The 24,480-nt window shown below is 51.9% G+C and overlaps 1 protein-coding gene across 1 annotated transcript; it reads left to right on the top strand.

The window, feature by feature from the left end:
• The first annotated feature begins 1,090 nt into the window (after positions 1-1,090).
• On the top strand, positions 1,091-18,892 carry LOC144943055 (chondrolectin-like). Its single transcript, XM_078870221.1, has 9 exons — positions 1,091-1,193; positions 2,370-2,497; positions 5,799-5,962; positions 9,460-9,626; positions 12,371-12,534; positions 14,554-14,604; positions 16,015-16,080; positions 16,875-16,977; positions 18,097-18,892. The coding sequence occupies exons 2-9, from the start codon at positions 2,425-2,427 to the stop codon at positions 18,428-18,430; spliced, it is 1,122 nt and encodes a 373-aa protein (XP_078726347.1). The 5' UTR covers positions 1,091-1,193; positions 2,370-2,424; the 3' UTR covers positions 18,431-18,892.
• The last annotated feature ends 5,588 nt before the right edge of the window (positions 18,893-24,480 follow it).

The raw sequence follows: 24,480 nt of genomic DNA, 5'->3' as shown, positions 1-24,480 counted from the left end.
AGTGGACCTATTTCCCCTCAAGCGTTCTCTCCTCTTCCCCCTCCCTCCCTTGGCTCTCTTCGTGACTTTAAGGGAATTAATTAATTACCGGCCAATAAACATCAGTCAGAGCGCGCCCACAAATGCGGCCGGCTCGCTGCGTTCCACCAAACGGGGGCGGAGGTGGGTTGGGGGGGAGGGGGGATTTGGGGTGGGTGCGGTACGTGGGGGGTGTGGGCGGAGGAGGAGGCTAGGGGGGATGGGGTGGGATGGGGAGGGGGGGGAGGGTGAGAGGGATGGGGAGGAGGGGGATAGGGGGGATGGGGTGGGATGGGGAGGGGGGGGAGGGTGAGAGGGATGGGGAGGAGGGGGATAGGGGGGATGGGGTGGGATGGGGAGGGGGGGGAGGGTGAGAGGGATGGGGAGGAGGGGGATAGGGGGGATGGGGTGGGATGGGGAGGGGGGGGAGGGTGAGAGGGATGGGGAGGAGGGGGATAGGGGGGATGGGGTGGGATGGGGAGGGGGGGGAGGGAGGAGGGATGGGGAGGAGGAGGGATGGGGATGAGGAGGGATGTGGATGGATGTGGAGGAGGTGGCTAGGGGGGAGGAAGGAGGAGGGATGGGGAGGGGAGGGATGTGGAGGAGGGGGCTAGGGGGGAGGGAGGAGGAGGGATGGGGAGAGGTGAGGAGGAGAGGGATGGGGAGGAGGGAGGGTGAGAGGGATGGAGAGGAGGGGGCTAGGGGGCGGGGGGAGGAGGGATGGGGAGGGGAGGGATGTGGAGGAGGGGGCTAGGGGGGAGGGAGGAGGAGGGATGGGGAGAGGTGAGGAGGAGAGGGATGGGGAGGAGGGAGGGTGAGAGGGATGGAGAGGAGGGGGCTAGGGGGCGGGGGGAGGAGGGATGGGGAGGGGAGGATGAGAGGGATGGGGAGGAGGGATGGGAAGGGGGGAGGATGAGAGGGATCGGGAGGGGGTAGGAGGGAGGGGAGGAGGGAAGGGGATGGGTGAGGAGGAGAGGCGCGGGGAGGAGGGGGCTAGGGGGGAGGGAGGGAGGAGGGATGGGGAGGCGTAAGGAGGAGGGGGCATGGGTGGAGGAGGAGGAGGAGGCGTGGGGATGGGGTGAGGATGCGAGGCGTGCAGTTGAGGACGGAGCGGCAGTGGCGTCCACAGGAGCTGCAAGTTGGCAAAGCGACTCGTGCAGGAGGGAGTGGACCAGGTTGCGTGCGGATGCGTTTTACTTGCACACATGGCTACACACTCTAGGCACATGCGTGTGCGGTACACGTGTGCACACACACACACACCTGTGCAGATACACAACACGTGTGCTCACGTGCGTACATACACATGAACACGGCATGCGCATACGTACACTTGAATGCACACGCGCGCATGCACACATCACACACACAGACACATCACACAGACACATCACACAGACACAGACACATACACACATAGACACACAGACACATCACACACACACAGACACACATCACACACAGTAACACATCACACAGACACACATACACAGACACATCACACACATACACACACAGGCACACATACACACACATCACACACAGACACATCACACACACATCACACACACACATCAAACACACAGACACACACATATATACACACACATCACACATACACACATCACACAGACACACACACATACACACACACATACACACACATACACGCGCACACATGCACACTTGTCACATACGCACGCGCGTAAACATAGAAACATCCCCCGTTTAGAACCTCAACAGACTGTTGGGGCAAGTGCTATTAGCGAGCACCTATGAAGGCCGCCACGGCACACGAGGGGGTGGGTGGCCAGCACCACGCCCGACCGCCTTTGTCTCCCCAGCGGCGATGTTTGCGACACACCGCACCAGGTACTCATTTGAGGCTGAGTCGACCTAGGTTCAGATGATCGTCACTGATTTTGGCCGCGAGCGGGAATCAAATTCGGGTCGCCGGGTTCGTAATGCAGTGCGCTAACCACTGCGCCACCGCTCCCCGTACACACACACACACGCGCATAGAGGTATTTACGCACACACACACACAGACACACACAACTTAACGCAGCAACACACACGCAGAGCAGGGCGCGGCAGCTGCCCAGTGTCAACCCCCTAGGTCGACTCAGCCTCAACGGCTGGCTGCGACAAAGGCGGTCGGGCGTGGTGGTGGTTGACCACCCCTAGCGCTGCTCGCTCACAGAACTTGCCCCTCCCCGACCCCCACTCTGTTGAAGGCTACACGGGGGATCTTTACCTGTGTGTATCACGCACGTGTCAGGCAAGTGAGAATCGAGAAGGGGGTAACCAGCACCCCCCTCCCCCTCGTGCTTCTTTCTTGATCCCCAAAGATCCCGGGACATCCCCTCGGAGTTGGCAGCTGGGCTGTCTGCGGGGCGGCACGCGATGGGGTCTCTGGGAGTCGTCGTCGGAGTGTGGCTCGTGATCCGCATCGCCGGCTCACAGCGCCTCTTGAGCGGTGAGCCGAGCGAGCGGTGTCATCGGTATCATCAGCAGCATCATCAGAATCACCATCATCATCATCATCATCGGTATCATCATCATCGGTATCATCAGCATCATCATCAGAATCACCATCACCATCATCATCATCGGTATCATCATCATCGGTATCATCAGCATCATCATCAAAATCACCATCATCATCATCGGCATCGGCATCATCATCAGAATCACCGTCATCATCAGTATCATCAGCATGATCAGCATCATCAGCTGCAGCAGTAGCAGCGGCAGTGTCATTGGGAGCACCAGCAGCATTACTATGTGATCATCATCACCAGCAATAACAGCAGCATCATCAGCAGCGTCTACCATATCGCTCCATCTCCCATATCGCTCCATCTCCAATATCGCTCCACGTCCCATATCGCTCCATCTCCCATATCGCTCCATCTCCAATATCGCTCCATCTCCAATATAGCTCCATCTCCAATATCGCTCTATCTCCAATATCGCTCGATCTCCCATATCCCTCCAACTCCCATATCGCTCCATCTCCCATATCGCTCCATTTCCCATATCGCTCTTTCTCCAATATCGCTCCATCTCCAATATCGCTCCATCTCCCATATCGCTCCATCTCGCTTATCGCTCCGCGTCCCATATCGCTCCATCTCCCATATCCATATCGCTCCTTTGGGCTGCCATTCCAATCCCCCCCCTGGCCATTAGCCGCCCGCCGTCCCTGGCCCTGGCGCGCGCCCTGCACCACCGCGCTCGCCGTGCTGTCCGGTACCGTCGATGACGCGACACCAGCAGCGGCAACAGCAGCAGCGGCAGCAGCAGCAGCGGCAACAGCAGCAGCGGTAGCAGCAGCAGCGGCAGCAGCGGCAACAGCAGCAGCGGCAGCAGCAGCAGCAGCACCCTGCGTGTGTTCTCTAAGCGGCGTGTCCCTCGGCCACCGTCTCTCGGCGTCAATTGCGAGCATTCGCCTCTCTCCGTGCCTCTTTGCGGATCGGTTCAATCGTCGTTCCATTTGCCGCCGATGAGGATCATGATGCTGATGATGATGCCGCTGCTGCTGCTGCTGATTATTATTAAGGCGCCGCTGCTGCTGCTGTTACTGCCGCAGCTGCCGTGATATCTGGCATGTCTAAACTCGAGCGGCGAACAAGTGTACGGTTCGAGCGCTTTTTGTTCGTGGCGATGATGATGATGATCGGCACGCAGAGCGAAGCGCCTCGATGTGTTCCACATGGTGGATGATCGCGGACGCGTTGAATCGTCGAGGGCGTGGGGGTCGGTCAACCCCGCGCACTCGGCTCTCACTCGAGGGCAGCCGTTTTAACAACAACAACATCAAAAACAACTTAAATCTTGAACAAAGTTTGGACGTCAAAATTGACGTTTTGAATACGGCGAGGAATGAGTGACTGTGAGATGCCTTGTTGACAACAGAATGTACAAACCGCATTGTTAAAGAGCGAATAAGGGGAGGAAATTAAACTGAATAGACGCGTTCATTCCATCACGTATTTTCCTTATTAAGTCAGACTGTGTGGTTGTTGTTGTTGTTGTCTTGCTGGATACCCGCTGCTGCTGCCGCTGCTGCTGCTGTGTTTGTGTACAAGTATAGATTCTAGATTTGAAGCTTTCGTGACTGCAAGGATTCATACTGTTAGGTTTTTTCGGTAAAGTCACGTAGGTAAAACATTTAAAATTTAAAGTTAATAAAAGTAATAATGGAAATAAAATAAAATAATAATCAATAAATGATTCATTATTTTATTTTATTTCCATTGTTACTTTTATTAATTTTTAATTTTATTTTTTTACCAACGTGACTTTACCGAAAAAACCTAACAGTACAAGTATAGAGTTGTGCGTGCGATTCCAATTATGGTGGTCAAAGGTATAAACAAATAACGAAATGAATCTTCGAATTCGTCTTCTTCTTACCCGTGATGCACAGTCCTTAGCAACTCCACTGCTGGATGAATGGCTGAAGGGTGTTTTGACCATACTTCACCACGCTGGTCAGTGCGGGGGTTATCGAAGGGGATAGGGGTGGGGTGGGGGAGGTGGAGGGGGGTTTGGACCAGGATTGTTTCGCCACGGTGGCTAGGAGATGTTAACTACCTCGCCTGGTATACAGGAGATCATGGGTTTGATACCGACCCTGACGCCTGCTGTATATTTGGAGTTTGCGTGTCTCTTTCTCTCTCATCATTATCACGGTGCCTAGGAGATGTTAACTACCTCGCCAGGTATGCAGGAGATCGTGGGTTAGAACCCAACCCTGACGCCTGCTGCTGTACATTTGGAGTTTGTGTCTCTCTCTCTCATCATAATCACGGTGGCTAGGAGATGTTAACTACCTCGCCTGGTCTACATGAGATCGTGGGTTCGAACCCGACCCTGAAGCTTGCTGCTGTGTATTTGGAGTTTGCGTGTCTCTCTCTCCCCGTGGTCGCGTGGATTTGTCTCCGGGTCCTCCGGGTTTTTCCCCTCCACATTTAGAATCAACATCACGCGTTCACAGTATTTGGCTGCTATATATTTCCACATGATAAGCCACTTGGTTGAGTTATCATTTGTGATGGCCAGGTCGCTTCGGAAAAATAGCTGCATAGCTCAGTGGGGCTTTACCTGGCAAAAAAAAAAAATTCGTTTGATTTGAGTTTAGGTTCAGATTCCAGGCGCCACTGATGTTAACCGTGAGTCGAGAATCAAATGCAGGCGGCCTGCGGGTCCTGCGCGAACCACCGCGCCACCGCTTGGCAAAGGCTACCCGGACCGGTACTGGGCCTCCCGTAGGTTGACTTAGCCTTAAAATGAGTAAACCTCCACTTTGGTGCGACGGTGTCAACAGCTGTTGCTGCTGCTGCTGTTGTTGTTGATAGCGGCGACGAATGCACTGCTTCTGCTACCGCTGCTGTTGCCGCTACCGCTGCTTCTGCTACCGTTGCTGTTGCAGTTCCCGCTGCTGTTGGTACTGCTACTGCTGCCGCTACCGCTGTTCTTGTAGCTACCGCTGCTGTTGGTGCTGCTGTTGCAGCTACCGCTGCTGTTGGTGCTCCTGCTGTTCCCACCACTGATGTTGGTGCTGTTGCTCTTCCCGCTGCTGCTGTTGCCGCCGCTACTGTTGATACCGTTGCTGTTGCAGCTACCGCTGGTGTTGATGCCGCTGCTGTTGCCGCCGCTACTGTTGATACCGTTGCTGTTGCAGCTACCGCTGCTGCTGTTGCCGCTACCGCTACTGCCGCCACCGCTGCTGTTGCCGCTGCCCCTGCTCACCGCGTGTCGCGGTGTCCCAGGCCAGGTGCTGTGCAGGCGCGGCGAGGCGGGGCCCTGCTACAAGGTGGCCTACCTGGCCGAGGCGTCGCGCCGGGTCGGCTGGCGGGAGGCGCGCAGGGCGTGCGAGGCGGAGGGCGGCGACCTCGCCAGCGTCGAGAGCGCTCACGAGCAGCGCGTCGTCGAGGTGCCCTCGCGTCCATCATAGTCGTTGGCTCCAACGCCATCGTGTCGATGATCGTCGTCGTGTCGATAATCACCATCGTCGTCGTGTCGATGATCGTCACCGTCGAAGTGTCGATGATCGTCACCGTGTCGATGATCGTCACCGTGTCGATGATCGTCGCCGTGTCGATGATCGTCACCGTCGAAGTGTCGATGATCGTCACCGTCGAAGTGTCGATGATCGTCACCGTGTCGATGATCGTCGCCGTGTCGATGATCGTCGCAGTGTCGATGATCGTCGCCGTGTCGATGATCGTCATCGTGTCGATAATCGTCGCTGTGTCGATAATCGCCATTGTGTCGATAACCATCACCTCCATCGTCATCGTTATCTCGATACTCATCATCGTCTCAATCGTCATCTCGATCTGACTTTCTGGGCCACTCAATGTAACAACCCCCTGTGTGTGTGTGTCCTGACTTTTGGGCCACGCTGCATAATAACAACCCCGATGTGTCCTGACTTTTGGGCCACGCTGCATAAGTAACAACTCAATGTCCCGATTCACAAACACGACACGGGGAGACTTCATCATCGTCATCATCACAGCGACAATTCACCCCCGCTCAGCTACTCCTGACGCAATTCATCTCGCTCGGCCATCCCGACATTGCATTGACAGCTGCTGCTCCACAATCTGCACCGGTGTGTTCTTTAATAATTTTCAGAGGGGGGTGGATGGGGGAGGGTCACTTTTGGCTGATAAGACATCGCCAGGAGAAGTGAGGGTCGCCACACATTTTGAAACCATCGTTGGGTTTGACAGCAGCACGGTAACGATGATGATGGTGATGATGGTAATGATGATGATGGGGGGTGTTGTGAGGGAGGCCGCAGGTCAGAGGCCACACTAAAGGCCACCAGGGGCCCTCCAATGGCCCGCGGGGCTTTGCAATGAAGAACGTTGCTCTGCAATCAACATTGGCCACGGGAATGACATCCACATTATCTTAATTTGCCGATGGGATCTCAAATTCCTCGCGTGTCTTGGGCGACCCCTAGTGTCCCATTCCCTTCGGCTACAGCGTCTCCATCCCTACCCCGCCCCTCCCTCCCAGTGGAGCCGAGAGCACCCATGAAGAATGGCCATTGCCAAAAAAGTTACCTGTTGTTCAGGGTGGCCCACAAGCCAAGTCACGTGAGGGTTGTTGTTCAGGGTGGGCCACAAGCCAGGTCACGTGAGGGTTGTTGTTCAGGGTGGGCCACAAGCCAAGTCACGTGAGGGTTGTTGTTCAGGGTGGGCCACAAGCCAGGTCACGTGAGGGTTGTTGTTCAGGGTGGGCCACAAGCCAGGTCACGTGATGGTTCTTGTACAGGGTGGGCCACAAGCCAGGTCACGTGATGGTTGTTGTTCAGGGTGGGTCACAAGCCAGGTCACGTGAGGGTTGTTGTCCAGGGTGGGTCACAAGCCAGGTCACGTGATGGTTGTTGTTCAGGGTGGGCCACAAGCCAGGTCACGTGATGGTTGTTGTGCAGGGTGGGTCACAGGCCAGGTCACGTGATGGTTGTTGTTCAGGGTGGGTCACAAGCCAGGTCACGTGAGGGTTGTTGTTCAGGGTGGGTCACAAGCCAGGTCACGTGATGGTGGTTGTTCAGGGTGGGTCACAAGCCAGGTCACGTGATAGTTGTTGTACAGGGTGGGTCACAAGCCAGGTCACGTGAGGGTTGTTGTCCAGGGTGGGTCACAAGCCAGGTCACGTGATGGTTGTTGTTCAGGGTGGGCCACAAGCCAGGTCACGTGATGGTTGTTGTGCAGGGTGGGTCACAGGCCAGGTCACGTGATGGTTGTTGTTCAGGGTGGGTCACAAGCCAGGTCACGTGAGGGTTGTTGTCCAGGGTGGGTCACAAGCCAGGTCACGTGATGGTTGTTGTTCAGGGTGGGCCACAAGCCAGGTCACGTGATGGTTGTTGTGCAGGGTGGGTCACAGGCCAGGTCACGTGATGGTTGTTGTTCAGGGTGGGTCACAAGCCAGGTCACGTGAGGGTTGTTGTTCAGGGTGGGTCACAAGCCAGGTCACGTGATGGTTGTTGTTCAGGGTGGGTCACAAGCCAGGTCACGTGATAGTTGTTGTACAGGGTGGGTCACAAGCCAGGTCACGTGATGGTGGTTGTTCAGGGTGGGTCACTGGCCAGGTCACGTGATGGTTGTTGTTCAGGGTGGGTCACAAGCCAGGTCACGTGAGGGTTGTTGTTCAGAGTGGGTCACAAGCCAGGTCACGTGATGGTTGTTGTGCAGGGTAGGTCACAGGCCAGGTCACGTGATGGTTGTTGTTCAGGGTAGGCCACAAGCCAGGTCACGTGAGGGTTGTTGTTCAGGGTGGGCCAAAATTTAGCAGGTCGTGGGTTCGGTCCTGACCCTGACGCCTGGGCAACTGTGATAAAAGAGCTTTATAGCTCATCGGATTCCTGAAGTCTAAATACAGATTCTGTATCGTTGGAGTTGGCGTGTTCTCCCTCTCTCCCGGTGGTGGTGGCAATGATCTTTCTCCGGTGTTTCGCCCCCACAATGAGAAACAACATGGATCTAGGTCGGTGTTCTTCATGGCAAGGCCACGCGGGCCACTGGCGGTCCCCCATGGTGGCCTTTAGTGCGGCTCCCTGACGTGCAACCCCCCGACACAAAACGCAAATGGTGACAACACCACCCATCATCACCATCATCATCACCACCATCATCATCACCATCATCGTCATCATCACCATCACCACCATCACCACCATCATCATCACCATCATCACCATCATCATCACCATCATCGTCATCATCACCATCACCACCATCACCACCATCACCACCATCATCATCACCATCATCACCACCATCATCATCATCATCATCACCACCATCACCATCATCATCACCATCATCATCACCATCATCATCATCACCATCATCACCACCATCATCATCATCGTCATCGTCAGCATCATCACCATCACCATCATCGTCATCGTCACCATCATCACCATCACCACCACCATCACCACCATCATCATCACCATCATAACCACCATCATCATCATCACCATCATCATCACCATCATCATCACCACCATCATCACCATCACCACCATCATCACCATCACCATTATCACCGTCATCATCACCATCATCATCGTCATCGTGCTGCTGTCAAATCCAAAGATTGTTTAAAAATGTGTGGTGGTCCACACTACTGATGACGTGGCGGGTTTAACGGCACATTTGTATTCACGCGATCTAACCCCCCCAAAAAAACCTGTATTGTGGATACAAATTTTTTTTTTTCAGTTTAACACGCGTATCGATTGTTTGGCTGCTGCTACTGTATACATTCCCACATATGATGATAAGCCACTTCGCTGAGCCATCATTTGTAATAGCCAGGTCGCTTCTGAAAAAGAGCTCTATCGCTCAACAGGGCCTTACCAGGTGAAATAAAAATAATTTACCCCACTCTGTGTGTTTCTGTCCACAGGCGCTGGTGAGCGGCGTCGCTGGGGGGGCTGACGGAGACTTCTGGATCGGACTGCGGAGAGAGGATGGGGGCGCGAGGTCACGGCGGGGTGGGGGGCTCGGTGGGGGGCTGGTGGCGGCGTGCGAAGATCTGTACGCGTGGAGCGATGGCAGCCGAGCATCGTACCGGTGTGCAGAGAGACGCACGAGACGAGACTGCACGATCTAAATCTCACTGCACGAGATTACACTGATCTAGATCTCGCAGCACGAGATTGCACCGATCTAGCTCTCGCAGCACGAGATTACACCGATCTAAATCTCGCTGCACGAGATTGCACCGATCTAGATCTCGCAGCACGAGATTGCACCGATCTAGATCTCGCAGCACGAGATTACACCGATCTAGATCTCGCAGCACGAGATTACACCGATCTAAATCTCGCTGCACGAGATTGCACCGATCTAGATCTCGCAGCACGAGATTACACCGATCTAGATCTCGCAGCACGAGATTACACCGATCTAGATCTCACTGCACGAGATTGCACCGATCTAAATCTCACTGCACGAGATTACACCGATCTAGATCTCACTGCACGAGATTACACTGATCTAAATCTCGCAGCACGAGATTGCACCGATCTAAATCTCGCTGCACGAGATTACACCGATCTAGATCTCACTGCACGAGATTACACTGATCTAAATCTCGCAGCACGAGATTGCACCGATCTAGATCTCGCAGCACGAGATTACACTGATCTAAATCTCGCTGCACGAGATTGCACCGATCTAAATCTCGCTGCACGAGATTACACTGATCTAAATCTCACTGCACGAGATTGCACCGATCTAAATCTCGCTGCACGAGATTGCACCGATCTAGATCTCGCAGCACGAGATTGCACCGATCTAGCTCTCGCAGCACGAGATTACACCGATCTAAATCTCGCTGCACGAGATTGCACCGATCTAGCTCTCGCAGCACGAGATTACACCGATCTAGATCTCGCAGCACGAGATTGCACCGATCTAGCTCTCGCAGCACGAGATTACACCGATCTAAATCTCGCTGCACGAGATTGCACCGATCTAGATCTCGCAGCACGAGATTGCACCGATCTAAATCTCGCTGCACGAGATTGCACCGATCTAGATCTCGCAGCACGAGATTACACCGATCTAAATCTCGCTGCACGAGATTGCACCGATCTAGATCTCGCAGCACGAGATTGCACCGATCTAGATCTCGCAGCACGAGATTACACCGATCTAAATCTCGCTGCACGAGATTGCACCGATCTAGATCTCGCAGCACGAGATTGCACCGATCTAGCTCTCGCAGCACGAGATTACACCGATCTAAATCTCGCTGCACGAGATTGCACCGATCTAGATCTCGCAGCACGAGATTGCACCGATCTAAATCTCGCTGCACGAGATTGCACCGATCTAGATCTCACTGCACGAGATTACACCGATCTAAATCTCGCTGCACGAGATTGCACCGATCTAAATCTCGCTGCACGAGATTACACTGATCTAAATCTCGCTGCACGAGATTGCACCGATCTAAATCTCGCAGCACGAGACTACACTGATCTAGATCTCGCAGCACGAGATTGCACCGATCTAAATCTCGCTGCACGAGATTACACTGATCTAGATCTCGCAGCACGAGATTACACTGATCTAGATCTCGCAGCACGAGATTGCACCGATCTAAATCTCGCTGCACGAGATTGCACTGATCTAAATCTCGCAGCACGAGATTGCACTGATCTAGATCTCGCAGCACGAGATTACACTGATCTAGATCTCGCAGCACGAGATTGCACTGATCTGAATCTCGCAGCACGAGATTACACTGATCTAGATCTCGCAGCACGAGGTCCCTTATTGCATGGCTGTCATTGCTCCCTTGACTTAATCCAATACGATCACAAACACTACTCATCAACCAAAATCCCGAACCCTGTGCCGAACCCAAACCGAAACCTCTAACTCGAAATCCTAACCCACACCCCGAATCTAAGCTAAATTCTAAACCCCATCCTTAACCCTAACCCCAACCCTATCTATCTATCTATCCGCACACATAGGGCTGTCAACTGTGACCGAAGCTATTCCGGAAAGTTTTTTTTTAATAATGACTAATTTATTTTCTTTAAAAAAAAAAATCCCATTTTTTAAAATATCCCAGATTGCTTTCGCTAAAAGTCACCTGGAATAGATCGAATGTCAATTTGCTGGAGTCAACTCCCGGGGCGGATCCGGGATGGTTGGCAACTCCACGCAAGCCTCGGTTGGCCACACCGCGCCCATGAACAAGTCTCCCGTGGGCATCCCCACACCAAATTGGGCGCCACGGTGGCTAGGAGATGTTAACAACCTCGCCTGGTGTACAGGAGGTCGTGGGCTTTGATGCCGACCCTGGCGCCTCTTGTATATATGTATTTTACGTCGTGATACAGCAATCGTGCTGTGACGGTTCCACCTGAAGACGGAAGCTTGTGTTGCCTCCGAAACGTCGTGATTTTTATTTTATTTTTATTTTACTTTTATTAATTTTAATTTTTTACCTACGTGACTTTACCGAAAAAACCTAAGAATATGAATATTTTGCGTCTCTCTCTCTCTCTGTCCCCATGGTCGCGCGGATTTTTCTTTCCACATTGAGGATCGGCGTCACGCGTTCAGAGTATCTGCCCGCTACACATTCCCACGTGGTGATGAGAAGCCACTTCGCTGAGCCATCATTTGTGACAGGCAGCTCGCTTCTGAACAAAAAAGAACTACGCAGCTCAGTGGCGAGGGGGGGGGCTTACCTGGGACAATAAAATATAACGCTAGAATTCCTATTGTCCCGGCTGACTGACCGAGGTGGTAATTTTCATCACTCTCTCTCTCCCGCCCCCCTCCGCCCCAAGGAAGTGGTACGCGGACGAGCCGTCGTGTGGGAGCGAGGTCTGCGTGGTGATGTACCACCAGCCCACGGCGGCTGAGGGGTTCGGGGGACCCTACATGTACACGTGGAACGACGACCGTTGCAACATGAAGCACAACTTCATCTGCAAGTACGGCGGCGGCGGAGGTACGGGCGCGATCGTCGCCATCACCGTGGCGAGGTGTTGATTACCTCGCCTGGTATACAGGAGGTCGTGGGTTCGATCCCAGCCCTGGCAACTGTATATTTGGAGTTTGCGTGTCTCTCTCATCATCACCATCACGTTGGCTAGGAGATGTTAACTACCTGGCCTCGTATACAGGAGGTCGTAGGTTCGATCCCAGCCCTGGCAACTGTATATTTGGAGTTTGCGTGTCTCTCTCATCATCATCATCATGGTGGCTAGGATATGTTAACTACCTCGCCTCGTATACAGGAAGTCGTAGGTTCGATATCGACCCTGGCAATTGTATATTTGGAGTTTGTGTGTCTCTATCATCATCACCATCACGTTGGCTAGGAGATGTTAACTACCTGGCCTCGTATACAGGAGGTCGTAGATTCGATCCCAGCCCTGGCAACTGTATATTTGGAGTTTGCGTGTCTCTCTCATCATCACCATCACGTTGGCTAGGAGATGTTGACTACCTCGCCTGGTATACAGGAGGACGTGTGTTCGATCCCAGCCCTGGCAACTGTATATTTGGAGTTTGTGTGTCTCTCTCATCATCATCATCACGGTGGCTATGATATGTTAATTGCCTCGCCTGGTATACACGAGGTCGTGGGTTCGATCCCGACGCTGACGCCTGCTGTGTATTTGTAGTTTGCGGTGTCCCTCTCTCTCCACGTGGTCGCGTTGATTTTTCTCCGGGGCCTCGGGTCTTTCCCCTCCACATTTGGAATCAACGTCACGCGTTCAGAGTATTTGGCTGCTGCTAGACATTTCCGCGTGATAAGCCACTTCGTTGCGCTATCATTTGTGGGCAGATCGCTCACATAGCTCAGTGGGCCTAACCTGGTAAAAAATATTTTCAAATAAATAATAACAACAACTACAGCCCCACCAACTCTCTCTTCCGTGATGACGTGAAGTGGTCAGGACCATCTGAGCGAGTCTTCGGGCTCTCTGCGAGTCTACGGGTAACTTGAATCTGTGGGTCTCCATGCAAATGTACGGGTCTCTCCGAGTCCCATGAGGCTGGTTGTTGGAATCACCAGCGAAGCGTCGCACTCGAATTGTAAATATCGTGGGTTTACTCAGTGCCCGATTATCCTCGTAGCAAAAGTAGCTACATATGTAGTAGCTACTACTACATATGTAGTAGTATGTAGTAGCTACTATATAGCTACGGGCCCCGCACTTTGAAGGGCCCCGCGCTAAATGCTTTCAAGCTATCAATTCTGGTTCAAGTGATTCTGCACTTGCTCTATTGCGATAGTACTATACCGCCTTGTACTTTTATGAATGACTGGGTGTGTAAGGTTAGCGATTTGTCGTATTATCCGGCTGTATAGCAAATAAAAAAATACAGTTACATTACTATGCAAGTAAAAAATGTGTGCTCTATTTGTATGGTTAATTTATGTATTTAAGGCCCCTTTATAACATATGCTATAGGCCCCACACTAGCTTAATCCGGCACTGGGTTTACTCTCCAACGCACAACCCGCTTAGTGCTGAAGTAGTTCACTAATTGGGCACCTTCTTGTTGACGTGACAACCCTTACTACTTGGCCGCGCGGTTGGGTGATGGTTGCGGGTTAACGACACATTTACATTGGCGCGATCCAACCCAACAATTTTTCGTATCTTTTATTCTGAAATCCTGAGGTCGTCTCTACGCGAAAAGCCACTGCCGGTCAAATCTCGCGTCACCACCACCACTAACACCACCACCACCACCATTCGGCAGAGGGGCGGGTGGGTGGTGGTGCTTTACAAAACGCGGGGTCGGAACTTTCGGGCAGCCTCCTCAACCCCAGGAGACTGCCCGGACCTCGCTCCGGCGCTGCTGATTTCGTTGCTTCGACTTTTGTTTTTATTTGTTCACCGCCCCCCCCCCCCGGTGGTTCACCACCACCGCCCCCCCCCCCCAACCCCCCAACCCCGTGCGTGGCGTTCATCGGCTGATTCCCACCTCGTTCGTCGCTCTCCACTCGCAGGGAACGGAACGGCCGCATCGACGGCGACGACGCCTGCCCCCAACGCCTCCGGTAAACAAACGCAACAAAAAAAGAGAAGTAGTAGTAGGTTTTAACCCTTTTTAAACTGGTACAAAAACTTGACACCTTTATACAAGGCATCATGTTTGCAATAACCACAACACAAGTAGTCAAAAAAGCAAACAAAAAGAAGCAACTCTGATAATGATAATAATATGCACTGTCCTTGAAGTTGATTGGTCCACACCCGAGACGGCTTTCTTTAGAGCCTAGTCCCCATTGGTGTTGGACCAGATGACACCAGAAGGCGTACAACTCAAACACAGTGCAATATCAGAGTATTGAGAGCTCGGGGTAAGCATTTACTCTATGAAATCTCTTTTACCAGTGGCAAAATATAGTAGTAGGTTTTTACCCTTTTTAAACTGGTACAAAACTGACACCTTTATTCAAGACATCATGTTTGCAATAACCACAACAATCAACTTCAAGGACAGTGCATATTATTATCATTATCAGAGTTGCTTCTTTTTGTTTGCTTTTTTGACTACTTGTGTTGTGGTTATTGCAAACATGATGCCTTGAATAAAGGTGTCAGTTTTGTACCAGTTTAAAAAGGGTAAAAACCTACTACTATATTTTGCCACTGGTAAAAGAGATCTCATAGTGTAAAAAAGGAGAAAGCACGGAACGCATCTCGACTCAAAGGTCACCCGCTCCGCCGATGTGACCTTTCACCACCGTTTCCTCAATTTCGTCCCCGGGTGTAAATTGCCCCCACCCCACCCCCCCTCTCTCTTGCGGCGTCCCGAGTGTCCGGTCGTGTCGTTACGCGAGAGCGCGATGTCGATAGCTTGAAAGAATTTAGCGCGGGGCTCTTGAAAGTGCGGGGCCCGTAGCTATGTAGTAGCCACTACATACTACTACATATGTAGTAGTAGCTGCTACTACATATGTAGCTACTTTTGTTACGAGGATAATCGGGCACTGAGTAAATCCACGATATTTACAATATCGCGCGTAGCCCTAAGACCTAAGACTGGTTGGGGGTGAGGGGGGACGGGGACTACATTGTGATGGTGACGATGGTGACGTACGTACGTGTGTGTGTGTGTATGTACGGTGAATTTCTTTCGCACCGTACGTAGCCAACCGTGCTAATCGGAGGTGCGGGGGGGGGGACAACAAATTAAAACAAGCAGTTCAAAAGAAGTGAGTTTGTCGATCTAGATGATGATGATGATGATTTAAAAGTGCATCACAGCTCCCAACGGCTTCCTGATATTGGAATGGAAGAACGTTCCAGACGGCCGCACAAGCAACGCATCGTGTGCCGTGCCAGCCTTCTTAAGACGCTACTCCCCTATCAGCACTTGTCCCAACGGTCTGCTAAGGCTATACCGGGGAAGGGGGGGAATCTTTACCTTTGTTTGTGTGTGTGTGTGTGCGTGCGTCACACAGACATTGCTCCCACGCCCCTGGCACCCCCAGGGCCTCCTGACCCCAACTTCGCCGCCGACGGATTTGGTGAGCGCTAGCTCAGCACTCCTCACCCACCTTCGCCACGCGTCGAGCGAACACGCCGTCGGCAAGACAAACACCCCCGGATCGTTGTTATTGCGCACGCGAAGCAATTTGGCGCGTGGCCGGGCTTTTCGCGACCGACATTATCCACGGGCTAAGTTCGTGTTGTTGTTTTGTGAACGTTGGCGCGTCGTTAAACCCGCCACCACCACCTCCCCACACGCAGGCAGGCAAACGAGTGAGGTTTGTCACGTGAACAAAAACGTGGCCAATTCGTGACGAGTGCAGCAACACCGGTGTGTCGGAGAGCAAAATCCACGACATTTGGGGCCGTCCATAAATGACGTCACGCAGCAGCAGTAGCAGTAGCCCCAGCAGTAGCAACAGCAGCCCCAGCAGCAGTAGCAGCAGCAGTAACAGCAACAGTAGCAGCAGCAGTAGTAGTAACAGCAGAAGCAGCAGCAGACACGTGCTGAGCCACCACCACCACCCCGTCCAGCGTGATCGTGTGGGTTGTCCCCTCTATACTAGACTCAGCCTCAACTGTATGGATGCCGAACTTCCTTCGCACCGTACACAGCCAACCGTGACACGCGCGACGCGTTCACGTACGCTGGTGCGGTGTGTGTGTGTGTGTAAAACTTCGCGACCGGGGAGACAAAGGTGGCCGGGCGTGGTTTGCCGTCCACCCACATCCCTCGTGTGCCGTGCGGCTCACGCCACTTGCCCCCCTCCCCCCAACAGTCTGTTAGAGGCTACACCGGCTGGGAACTTTGTCTTTGTCTTTGTCGAGGCAGGCTCCGTGCACCACCTCCTGTTTGTGGCGATTCCCGCGGTCCCTCTGGCGCTCATCCTGCTCATCGCTTCGGGCCTCCTCTGCGCCCGCATCTTCTCGCAGTGGTGAGCGTCCCTGTGTGTGTGTGTCCGTGTGTGTGTGTCCCTGTGTCCGTGTGTGTCCCTGTGTGTGTGTCCATGTGTGTGTCCGTGTGTGTGTGTGTCCGTGTGTGTGTCCGTCCCTGTGTGTGTGTGTGTCCGTGTGTGTGTCAGTGTGTGTGTGTGTCCGTGTGTCCGTGTGTGTGTCCCTGTGTGTGTGTCCGTGTGTGTGTCCGTGTGTGTGTGTCCCTGTGTGTGTGTCCGTGTGTGTGTGTCCGTGTGTGTGTGTCCGTGCGTGTGTCCCCGTGTGTGTGTGTCCGTGTGTGTGTACGTGTGTGTCCCTCCGTGTATGTGTCCCTGTGTGTGTGTCCCTGTGTGCCCGTGACCTCCTGCCAGCCGGCGTTCGACACTTCACGTGGCCTCAAGGTGCACATGGCCTGGCACAAGCGTCGTGGTGACATCACCGCCACTAAGTGGCGAATGGCGGTTGTTGTCACTCACTCTCTGCATGTGTGTCTGCCTATGTTGTTTGCGTGCCTGTGTTTTATCCTTAATGCCTACCTGACGATGGTTGCTTGTGTTGAAACCGAAACGTCGTATTCTATTAGTATTTGATTTTCGACGTGACTTTACCGAAAGAACCAAAGAGTAATTCCTGCAGTCACAAAGCTTCCAATCGAGTTTGAGGTATCTACGACTTGGCAGCTGTAGTCAGCTGTAGTCAGGGCCGGATTCAGGCATGGGGGCTTTCAGGGGCTGCAGCTCAAGGGGCCTACGTCAGCTGGATGGCCTTCAGAGAGGAAGTGAAAAGTTCTTCGTTTGTGGACGCTGAATTTTATTTGTTGTTAGCCTTGTAAAAATTTAATTATATTTTTCTTTAACTTTGTTTTCCTTTTGAAACTATTACTGGGGGGGGGGGCCTCACAGTACCCTGTGACTGCGGCGGCTGCATTTTGCGAAAGCGGAGTGACCCCCTACAGCGTTAAATGTTCGAGACCGTGAGCGCAACGACGACGACGATGCGATCAGTCGCGAGAGAGAGAGGGCCCGCGATGCACAACAAGCGCGAGACAACTCAAACACAGCGCGCCCCACCTGACTGATCAATGCGCGGTACATTCTGCGCCCTCCCGGCATCTCTCGCAGGCGCAGGAAAGGGCCTCACCAGAGCCACACGCCGCACCTGGCCAGCCTGTGGCTCTCTCCGGCACGGAGCCCGAGTCCCGACATCCACGGCGTTATCCGGGATCAGGCGACGGCGGCGGCGGCGGCGTTCGGCGCGCCGCCGGACGTCAGCTCGTTCCGTCGCCGCTCCGAGTCGCTTGGTCCCAGCGTTGAAGGTGGCGGTGGTGGTGGCGGTGGTGCTGGTGGTGGTGGCTCCAGCAGCAGCAGCAACAGCAGCAGCAACAGCAGCAGCAGCAGTATCTCGGGCCGCTATGACAACATCAAGTGCGGGGTCAGAGAAACGGCGGTGATCTGACGAGAGTGTAAACTGTTTAAACGACTGAACAATTTTACGTTTATTTATTTTCTATTTTTTTTCAGAAGCGACCTGGCCACAAATGATAGCTCAACCAAGTGGCTCGTCATCACGTGGCATTTCATAGCGGCCAAATACGCGGCTAAACGTGTGATACCCTTAGGTTTTTTCGGTAAAATCACGTAGGTAAAAATAAATAATAATATAGATATAAAAAATAATAGAAATAATAATAGATATAAAATAATAAATCACGACGTTTCGGAGGCAACACAAGTATCTTAATACAGTAAATTCAGCTGTGACGGTCTCACCTGATGACGGAGACTTGTGTTGCCTCCGAAACGTCGTGATTTATTATTTTATTTAGATAAATATTATTATTTAGTTATTTATTATTTATTTTTACCTACGTGACTTTACCGAAAAAACCTAAGAGTATGAATCCTTGCAGTCACGAAAGCTTCAAATCTAGAATTAAACGTGTGATGTTGATTCTAAATGTGGAGGCGGGCGGGCGGAAGGGGGGGGGAGAATAAAACGGAGGACCCGGAGAAAAATCCACGCGGGGAAAGAGACACCGCAAACTCCAAATATCTACCAGGCGTCAGGCGAGGTAGTTAACATCTCAGCATCGTGGCCAGTGTATGTGATACAGGGCATCCACACTTTGATTTTATTTCCCAATGCAGACTTGTTTTCTCAGCCAGTGCGTGCGATTTGCGTTATGAAAGCTGTGCAGTGATAATAAAGAACGCGTCAATGAATCCTGTGCTGTACCGTCACCCAAACGCAGAGGCCAATTGTCAGACATTCCAGGTCAAACCGGGAAGGGCCGGTAACCCTCTCCTGTGAAAGGTGGTCAGCGGTAGCAGTTGCAGCACCATCATCAGCTTCCTCTTCATCATCAAGTTGCAGAAATATTGATGGATTAGCTGTAGCTGCTGCTGCTGCTGCTGGATCATCGTCACAATCAGTTGCATAGTAGTCAGCAGCTGTTGGAGGATTATCTTCAATGATCATGATCATCATCATCAGCAGCATTGGCGTCATGAATCCCATCGGCAGCTGTAGCAGCAGCAGCAGCTGTAGCAGCAGCAGCTGTAGCTGTAGCAGCGCAGTAGCAGCATTAGCAGCAGCTATAGCAGCAGCAGTAGCTGTAGCAGCAGCAGTTGTAGCAGCAGCAGCTGCAGCAGCAGCAGTTGTAGCAGCAGCAGCAGCTGTAGCAGCAGTAGCAGTTGTAGCAGCAACAGCAGCTGTAGCAGCAGTTGTAGCAGCAGCAGCAGCTGTAGCAGCCGCAGCAGTAGTAGTAGCTGCAGCAGCTGTAGCAGCAGCAGCAGTAGCAGCAGCTGCAGCAGTAGCAGCAGCTGTAGCAGCAGCAGCTGTAGCAGCAGCAGCAGCTACAGCATCATCAGGGGGCAGCAATAGCAGCAGCGGCATTTGCATAATCATCCTTATGAGTCGTGTTCTATCCACTGCTGGATGAAGGCCTCACCACGCCATCCACATAAGTCATGTTCTACCCACTGCTGGGTGAAGGCGACCTCACACCGTCGTCACGTGACAAAACGAGGTCGCTTTTGAAAAAAATAAAGTTCATGCTTCAGTGGGCTTTGTCTGGCACACGCGCCGCGTCAACCCATAGGGTTCACCCCGCGTTCTTGCATGGGGAAATTGAGTTTGCAGGTCCACGCGGTGTACAGCCGTTTCAATACGGGCAGCAACACGTTTTTAAATCCTTTATATTAAGTTCGCTTGCTTGCGTGCTTGCTTGCTTGCTTGCGTGCTTGCTTGCTTGCTTACGACCGTGCAAATCTTTCGCTCGTTTTTTAACCCACTTCCCGTGATCCAATCGAGCTGACATTTACCACACAGACTCGTTGTGCGAGACAATTAATGTTCGTTAAAATTTTTGTTTAAAAATTTTACACTTTTTAGGCAAAAAATATATATTTTACATTTATTCAAATACAACTCATTCATGGCCTTGGCTGAACGTCACAGTGTAGGAGCCCAAAGCGTAACCCCTCCACAGGCCGTGGCGGAGTAGCGCAGTTGGTAGCGCCCTCGCTTCCCATGCCAAAGGTCGCGGGATCGATCCCCGCGTCCTCCACAGGCGAATATATTTTTAAATCCTTTATATTAAGTTCGCTTGCTTGCTTAGGACCGTGCAAATCTTTCGCTCGTTTTTTAACCCACTTCCCGTGATCCAATCGAGCTGACATTTTCCACACAGACTCGTTGAGCGTGACAATTAATTTTCGTGAAAATTTTTTTCCAAAATTTTACACTTTTTAGGACAAAAATATTATGTTTAATTACCAATTGGTTAATGGTGCCATGCAATCATCTGACCCATAGGTGGCAGCCATCTCAAGCCAGAGGACGAGAGGACTCTAGCCGCCACGCATATAAAGGATTTATAGTGAAAAACTTTGTTTTTACGGGTTATACTTGTTATTTTTCGTCTCTGTGTTTGTGTTTCTCCATCGCGATGGAACTTTGTAGGATGAACGTTAAGGTTTATAAGGGCCACGGGGTGACTAACGAGGTCTGGATTGGTCTGTAATAAGGTAGGGGCACTGACAAGGAGTTGACCTCTATGTTAAGGACCCACCGTCTCGTATTCGCATCGTTCGTTGTTGAATCCTCGTCATCCCCGATGGGACACAGGGCCGCCACGACTTCACCTGCACTTATTCCCGTCTTCGTATCCACCACGTGGCATTGAAATATCGAGTTTTTTTTCTTCATTTTTTTAACCCGGTCGAATTCGACCAAAATATTTTTTGCCTCTTCTCGATCTACATTTTTGTGCGTTTACCCAGCGCCCCTTCGCTCTGTACGAACAGATGCCACTCGCTAACAGCACTCGGACCCCCAAACAGTCTGCTGAAAGCGATACCGGGGGGTGGCGGTGTGTGGGGTGGGCGGTGTGTGGGGTGGGCGGGGTGTGTGGGAATTTTTGCCTTTTACAGCAGCCGAGGGGAGGAGGCGGCGGAGGTGGCGGAGGTGGCGGCGGCGGCGAGGGCAACACGAGCGAGAGCGGCTGCGGGACGCTGGCGAGCGTGGCCGGCTCGGAGGGGCGCCGCGCCACCGACTCGTGGCCACGCCGCGCCGCCTTCTACGGCACCGGCGACGGCGGCCGGAGACTCGAGGGCAGCGGCGACTCCGGGTGGATCGACAGCGATGGCTGCTACTGAGAGTGACCGGGGGAGGGGTTGACTTGCAGCTCCAACCCCGCGGACCCCCCTCCACCCCACCACCTAGCCCCCCGCCCCTCAGGTAGCTCAGGCTACGAGTTCGAGGGGGCTCAACTTGACTAACCACCAGATTGTGGAGCTGTTTAAGTGAGCGCCCCCCTACAGCACTAAATGTTCGAGACCGTGAGCGCAACGACGATGTGGTTAGACAGGCGAGAGAGGAGTACGTGATCTACAGTAGCCTGGGTGCGACCGTGCGAGACCAATCACAATATTGGGGCCCCCCCTGATCGATTGCTGCACCCCTTGAGCTGTTCATGTAGTTACTACGTCACTGATAATGTAGTTACTACGTCACTGATAATGTAGTTACTACGTCACTGATGATGTAGTTACATCGTCACTGATAATGTAGTTACTACGTCACTGATGATGTAGTCACTACGCCACTGATAATGTAGTTACATCGTCACTGATAACAGTGGGCAACAAAAAAAAAATTCTGGCCTGGACTTTTGCAGTTGTTTTAGACTAATTTCAGGGTGCTGATTCCAAATCTGATCTCAGATTTGCTCTATCACATCATTTTTATGCTATCGGCATACCCCATTTTCATTGATTTAACCCAAAATTAACTCTGTCACTTTTGATTGCAAGTTGTTGCGAGTCAGTGACTGCTTTAGTGTTAAAATATGGTGCTGTATTTTTAGGATAGTGTGTTTATAATATCATTTTATGTAGATATCCACATTTATTTAATATTTTCTTCTGCAGTTTATATTCAAAATGCAATATTTGATATCTCAAAAACCTGATGTGATAGACAAAAACTGATGCCAGATTTGGAATCAGCACCCCAAAATTACCTTCAAACCGTTGGAATACCTTATGCCAGAAAAAGTGTGTTGACCAGTGATAAATAATCGAAAACACAAATTAAGTTCGACAACTACTTTGTTTCATCAAACCCCTTTGTATGTACTATTAACATTATACATTTTACAACGACTGCGAGATGAGACCGCCAGTGACGTCGTTCCCTTCCACGCAGCTCCCTGATTTCATACAAGAGACTGCCGCTCGGCAGGCAGCTAAAGTTTAAAGCAGGGAGTTGACTCCTCCGAACTGCTGGGATGAGGGTTAAAGGTTGACATACTCACTGGAAAATATCCGTAACTGCTGAGCGGGAGGGGGGGGATATATTGATCCACGTTCGTTTGCCAAGGGAAGCAATAAGTCACGCAGGCCTTCTCAAGCAGTCGGGCAACGGTGGTGGCTAGGCAGGTGACTTCTGCCTGTGATCCAGCGCTGTTGCAGGAGGTAGCAGCAGCAGCAGCAGCGAGGGCTGGTGGATCACGGTGGCTCGCGTTGTTGTGAAACTCCCCTTCTCACCGCGGTTGGGCGTGGATGAGGTGCCGTAGCCCAGGCTCGCCAGGAGAAGGCGGTACTTCTAAGCCGTCGGTTTTTGCGACCAATATTATCGATAATCGGGAGGGGGGGGTGTCAGCAAAAAAACAATGATACGCGATCTAACCCAGAAAAACCCATCGGTTATAGAGAAGGCTGTACAGTAAAAGTGTGTAAATCTCGGGTCTTCTATCTATGATTTGAAGCTTTCGTGACTGCAGGAATCCATACTCTTTGGTTCTTTCGGTGAAGTCACGTCGATGGAAAATTCATAGATCACGACTTTTCGATCGCAACACAAGCAACCGTCTTCAGGTGGGAGAGAGAGAAAGCGATTGAAACAAGGTCTTACGTAGGCCTGAGATGGGTGCAGCCTAGCCCCCCCTCCTCTTACCCCGAGGCTGCTCGAAATCTCGGGTCGATAGCGGCGTCATTTGCCCAGGAGGCGGGGGGGGGGACAATGTTAGCGAGGGGCTAGTGAAGTGGTGGGCGTGGTACACGTGGGAGTGGGCGGGGCTTAGGAAGGGGAAGGCGGGGCCTTCCAGCTTCCTCGGTAGCTTCAACAACAATACAACCAACAACCGCCATTCGCCTACACTGACCACGGCGCTTGTGCCAGGCTACGTGCACGTTAAGGCCACGTGAAGTGTCGAACGCCCGCTGGCAGGAGGTCACGGGACAGACCCAGCAGGTGCCATGGGTTGGGCTGACTGAGATGACTGGTAAGATGCACACCAGATGTGCCCCCTGCTGTGCCAACTGTTAATAGAACCTGCCATGATGCCTGTGATTCTCTTAAAAAAAAAAGAGAGAGAAAAAGCCTGGGGCTACAATACGTGCTTGCATGTGTGACTTGATGTTGCAACATTTAATGCTGGGATGCTATGCATAATTGGGAAAATTCTACGTCATTTGTATATATACCGATATATATAAACAAAAACCTAATAAAGTGTTATTTAAAAAATATATATGTATTTCTGTAAAAATGTATTTATAACCGCCTCGAACTAACTACCACACGCAGTCGTCTCTTGCCACAGAATTGAACCACCGTGGTTCATGCGCTTGCATAAATAAGCCCCCTTTTCTAGATTTGAAGCTTTCGTGACTGCAAGGATTCATATTCTTAAGTTTTTTCGGTAAAGTCACGTAGGTAAAAAATTAAAATTAATAAAAGTAAAAAAAATCACGACGTTTCGGAAGCTTGTGTTGCCTCTGAAACGTCGTGATTTTTATTTTATTTTCATTTTACTTTTATTAATTTTAATTTTTTACCTACTTGACTTTACCGAAAAACCCTAAAGAATATAAGCCCCCTTTTGTCAATCCGCTGCCGGCTGAGGGGGGCCCATGCTTTACCACGCCGGTGAATGCGAGTTGGAAAGTCACGTGGCTCTCCCCCGCAACCCAAAACAGCTGTTATTATAAGAACTAGGT

Source organism: Lampetra fluviatilis, chromosome 29, assembly GCF_964198595.1.
Source record: "Lampetra fluviatilis chromosome 29, kcLamFluv1.1, whole genome shotgun sequence".
Lineage (NCBI taxonomy): Eukaryota > Metazoa > Chordata > Hyperoartia > Petromyzontiformes > Petromyzontidae > Lampetra > Lampetra fluviatilis.
The sequence above is the reverse complement of the archived record's forward strand: the minus strand, read 5'-3'. Positions and strand labels throughout refer to the sequence as shown.